Below are 5,052 nucleotides of genomic sequence, written 5' to 3' on the forward strand. Positions count from 1 at the left end.
CCCCTCGATTTCCGGTTTTGTTTTGTAGAAAACATGGAAACACCAAAGACGCTTTAATATGTTGTGTGTTTTAATAGACCGGTGACGACCGCACAGAGTAGCATTATAACAGAACTTTCAAATGTATCTAGTACGATAAAACAGCGCTGCTTTTTTCCCCCACATACGCACGACCGGAAGGAGCGGAAGCGGTCGACTGTGGCATAATAAAAGCTCCTCTGCTTTCGAGCCGTGTGTCATGCTCGTTCAGCAGCCTTGTTTCGCTTCGACGGCTTTCAGCCTTTCTGCTTCATTCTACTACATTAATAAATCATTAGCTCATCCATGAACATGATTTCTGCGATTGCATCGGCTGTGGGGATGAAGACAACAACTCCCATGATTCCACACTCAGTCACAGCATCAAACTATGCCTTTGTCTCTTTGTTTATTTTGAATACGCGCCCTCTAGCGGCGAAAATTACATATTGTGCCTTTAAATAATATTTAAGTTATTTGTATAATAAATCTATTTACTACACACATTACTGAAATAAATGAAAAATTCAAGTTAATAGCCTCTTACCATACTAACTTACAAACATTTGCAACAGAACTATATTAGTTTGGCTATACTATATTTATTATAGTCCGCTATAGTTTAGATTTTTGAGCTGAACAAAATAACTTGGTTCTAATATACGTATTAATCATTTGTGATACACGACACATTAACCAACACAACGGGATAAGTAGACGGCGTTCAATGGTTAATCAATATATGTATATGGAGTACAAAACCGCAACTCTACAGCGTAACAGGCGAATAATTGGTAAAATATTGAAGATAAGATAAAGCAGTTTCACCTACCAGTTTGGAAAATAGAACTCTTTAAACTTATATCCAATCGATTGGAAATACTGGGAAACGCTGAGAAACGGCAGACAGTGTGTTTGTGTGGAGCTCTCGCGCGTCGCGTGGAGCAAAGAGCGCTAAGCGCGTGTCTGTCCGCAGCTTTTGTGATGTAAATGTCAAGCGCTACAACTGCGCGCTCACTCACTGACTTCTGCTACAACACAAAACAGCACAGCTGTCACCTGCCCGACTGTCATCGCCAGACCAAAGAAAACGGACAAGACCAAAAAGAAGCAGTTAAAACGACAAAGTGTCCGACATCCGGGAATTTAAGATAGAAATATAGTTTTCTCCTGTGGCGAAACTCCGGACTTCGCGGATGTTCAGACGCCAGAAGTTGTTTTTATTTTAATGCAACCCCAAATTTTTAGTTAATCTGGGTTTTAAAAAGACACTCTTAACGGGCATTAAGTCTGTTGAGGACTATTACGCCTCATTAAGACAAATGTAGCTATTGGGTGGCACGTTGGACAGCTGTCCTCTCGCCGGCTGTCTCATGTTATTGTCATGCACAGATTGCGAACAGGGGGGCAGACTGCAAATCAGCTCATCTGGATCAACATGATCACTAGCCCTTATACTCGAATTGGTATTAAACAAATTTCTCTTAGCTAAACGTCAAAAATATATGGTTAGGTGCACCATTAAAAACTTGACATTTGCTATAGCTTAACACATATTTGTTAAATAGTTACAGCTGCTGTTAATGAGATAAAACACATATTCTGAGAAACCAAATAAAACATCGCATCTCTGTAGCATTACACTTTCCCAATGTATAGAACTAATAAAGAGCAATGTGATTCAAGAGTGCCTGAAATAGCCCTACAGAGCAGGGCAAGGTCAAGTTCTTCAAATGGAAGGTCAAACAAGCTCTCATCATTATCATAGTGCAATGGCCCCATGTATAACACAAATACACACTGATGCGATTCCAAACTGGACAGCCAGAAATAGCTCAAGAGTAGTATAAGTTCAAGGGATATTCAAAAAACCCTTATCATTATTAACACAAAATGGGTAGGCTACATACAGTTATTTTAGCTTTAGAAATGCAATCTTGTGAAATGGTAAATATCTGATGCCAAGTCAGCTGCTGCATTATATAGAAGATTCACAGTGTTCTGAATTTAAGCAAAGGCCTTAACTCTTATTTACTTATATGCCACCTTCTAACTTTAGAACCAAGCAGACCATCCAGTCTGATAATAGCTGAAAAATTTGTCCACTGGATCCACTCGATGACTAAGTCTCTTGATAAGTAGAATGGTATTTGGAGATGTATTTTACTGATGTGGAGGCTGAATCCATTGATTTACTGTCAAAAGAGTTCAAGGCAACCAGTTGAATATGAAACTGAAAATCCAAAAGAAGCACTAACATTAATAAACCATCAGCAAGACACAATGTGCCTTTATTTCACATAAATAAATAAATAAATAAATACAAATGTATCCTCAGATGCAGGTCTCCTTAAAAAAAATCTAAGACTCCAATGTTTCCATTATAAATTCCACATTAAGAATAAAGCTCCTTTTGTAACCTATTCTACATATATGGAAGTAAAATCAGGTGAATAAGCTTCAGAGCAACCTTAACCTAGACCAACTGTACATGAGGCATTGCTTACCTTGTGTGAGTCTGACAGGTTTGGTAACTGCTAAGCCATCCATTGAGCACAAATTTCCACAGGGGTATAGGTTGATGGCTCCCCCCACATTTTCAATGTAGCAATGTTGAGCAGTCACACCCGGACCCTGAATATTAATGTCTGTGTTCCCATGACCAAGTGTAGTCTTCCCTGCAACATGTGACAGAGATTCAGTTGATTATTGCTGCATAAAACTACACTGATTAAACATAAGGATGGACAATATAAGGTTTAAAAAAGGATGTATTGAAAAGATGACAATTAATTACTCGTTTTAAATTGTTACAATACTTAGAAAAAATGTTAATAATAATATATGAAATACTTCAGCACAAGGCTTGCACGAGGCTTGCAGCAAAAGGACAAGTTAATGTCTGCTTCTTTAACAAAGACAAGACAGACAAACCCCCACGCCCCTCCCTCCAGTGAACGGACCCGTCTTAGTTATTTCATTCTATGAAGCAGATGTGAGAAAAAGAGCCATAACCCAAGCCTATTGTGAAAGCAGACGTGACAGAGACAGTGGTAGGAAGCAAGTGACAGGGGTGGGTATATGCTGCACTTTAGATTGAAGATGAACATAATTCATTCTTTAAAAGAAGACATTTTTTGGCAGTCATACACATTCCCTTAGACAAACGTGCTCTCACTCAAGCAAGCTCAGCCACACAGTGTGGAGCAACAGGGGGTTGTGTCAAAGTCAGGTCATAGCCTCATAATTCTGTCTCTTGTTCTAAAGCCACTGCCATTGTGAATGCAATTTACAAGAAACAGCTAAAACCTCAAGACTCAGTCCTAAATAGAAACCTCAATCAATACTAGATCCATCATATGGGTGGATCTCACCAATATATTAATATAATTTATGAATTATAATGAACTATCTATCTATCTATCTATCTATCTATCTATCTATCTGTCTGTCTGTCTGTCTGTCTGTCTATATCTATCCAACCATCCATCCATCCATCCATAAACATGAGCACAGGAAATTATAAATTAAATCCATTATAAAATGATTCACTGATGAATAGTGCACTAAATCCACTTCCTCTGGGATTTATACTTGCTCTCATTCTTCCTCAATGTCAGGGGAGGAGAAGTCCTCTATTTGTCATTCTTCATGAGATGAAGTATAGTCAAGCTACGAGGACAGTACAATGAGGTTTGTCCTCTCTCATGAACTTCCTGCACATCACCACACAAAAACAAGCAAATACTAATCTTAATTCGTAGTCGCCAGTTTTTCAGTTGGCATCCCTTCTGTTTGCACGATCATATAATTACCCTCTGGCAGGGGCAGCAGGGTTATAGCCGTACTCAGACGGCCACTTCCTAAGCTGACAAGATGGGGTCGTTCTGCCTGGACTTTGAGAGTCTTGCCTGTTTCAATTAGGTCCAGTGGTGTGCTCTGTGAACATATGAGGACAATACAACAGTAAACCTTTTAATAATGGATTATATTTTACAGCCTTTGATCACCATTAAAGTGACCTATACTTTTTTTGGATGACTGCTCAGGGTTTCTAAAACAGGATTAGTGTAATTCAGTTAGGGCCACTGAGTACGGCAATGACAGGGTTAGGTAACTAGATTAAACGGGTTTAGCTCCATCAGGTACCACCATGCAGGCTAAGAGGCTAACGGATTTAGCTGTTAGATGAGGGACCAGACCAATAAATGACCAAAGGAGGAAGATATTTGGCCTCAGCATGTCACAGATGGAGGTTCTCAAGGGCAGCATGGGTATTATTTGTTTGATAAGTCACACTTTGATGTTTGAGAGAGTGCTGTTCTATCGAAACAAATAGTATAATTCATGTTTTTAATAAGGAAATGGCATATTTCATTTATTTTGTGTCTTTAGATGATGTTAGAATTCACACAGGCTTCGATGCACTAGAAAGGATTTTGGGAACTGAAGAGCAACCAGTGGAAATTTCACATCAGTCCTTCTGGGATGTAAAACTCTGACTTTACTAGAAATGGACAGACCATTCAGATTGTCCAGTAGGCCGGTCGAAAAAAAACTTATATACAAAATAAACATAAAAAAAATTCTAAGAAGTTTATTTCCTTTTAGAATATTCTGACATCATAAGGATGGCCCAGTATAAGTTACAGTGGCCGCAATGTGAAAACGGCTATTTCATGAAGTAAAATGAAGTAAACCCCATTTAAATCAGGCAACATTTGCATTGAATGCATATGTTATACATATAGTGGGTACTCATCCATTACATGGGTTGCGATTGTGATAGACAGGTACAGGATCCTGGGCTGTTTTTAGTCCCATATCCGTGGTATGAATGGACTTTACCCCTCTAACTTTCACACCATTCACCAGTTAAATAAAGATTTCACACATCTTTAAAGTGTCTTCAGATGTCATCTTTTTTTTTTTTTACGAGTCTAGCAACAGCGTCCTTAGAAATAACCTTTAAAACTGAACAGCAATAAGGCTTCTAGTAACAATGTATGAATTCTTTCTAAAGTGATTAAATGT

At 38.5% G+C, this 5,052-nt stretch overlaps 1 protein-coding gene across 1 annotated transcript in view; it reads right to left on the minus strand.

The window, feature by feature from the left end:
• Window positions 1–4,842, minus strand: part of LOC107722763 (pleckstrin homology-like domain family B member 1) — a 32,602-nt gene extending 27,760 nt beyond the window's left edge. Inside the window, exons 1-3 of the mRNA XM_016531230.1 lie at window positions 4,816–4,842; window positions 3,834–3,957; window positions 2,526–2,696 (exon numbers count right to left, since the gene is read on the minus strand). Coding sequence (XP_016386716.1) covers window positions 2,526–2,696; window positions 3,834–3,957; window positions 4,816–4,842 — 322 coding nt within the window. The remainder of the gene's footprint in view (window positions 1–2,525; window positions 2,697–3,833; window positions 3,958–4,815) is intronic.
• Window positions 4,843–5,052: the final 210 nt, after the last annotated feature.

Source organism: Sinocyclocheilus rhinocerous, unplaced genomic scaffold, assembly GCF_001515625.1.
Source record: "Sinocyclocheilus rhinocerous isolate Xijiao unplaced genomic scaffold, SAMN03320098_v1.1 scaffold544, whole genome shotgun sequence".
In the NCBI taxonomy this organism is placed as follows: Eukaryota; Metazoa; Chordata; class Actinopteri; order Cypriniformes; family Cyprinidae; genus Sinocyclocheilus; species Sinocyclocheilus rhinocerous.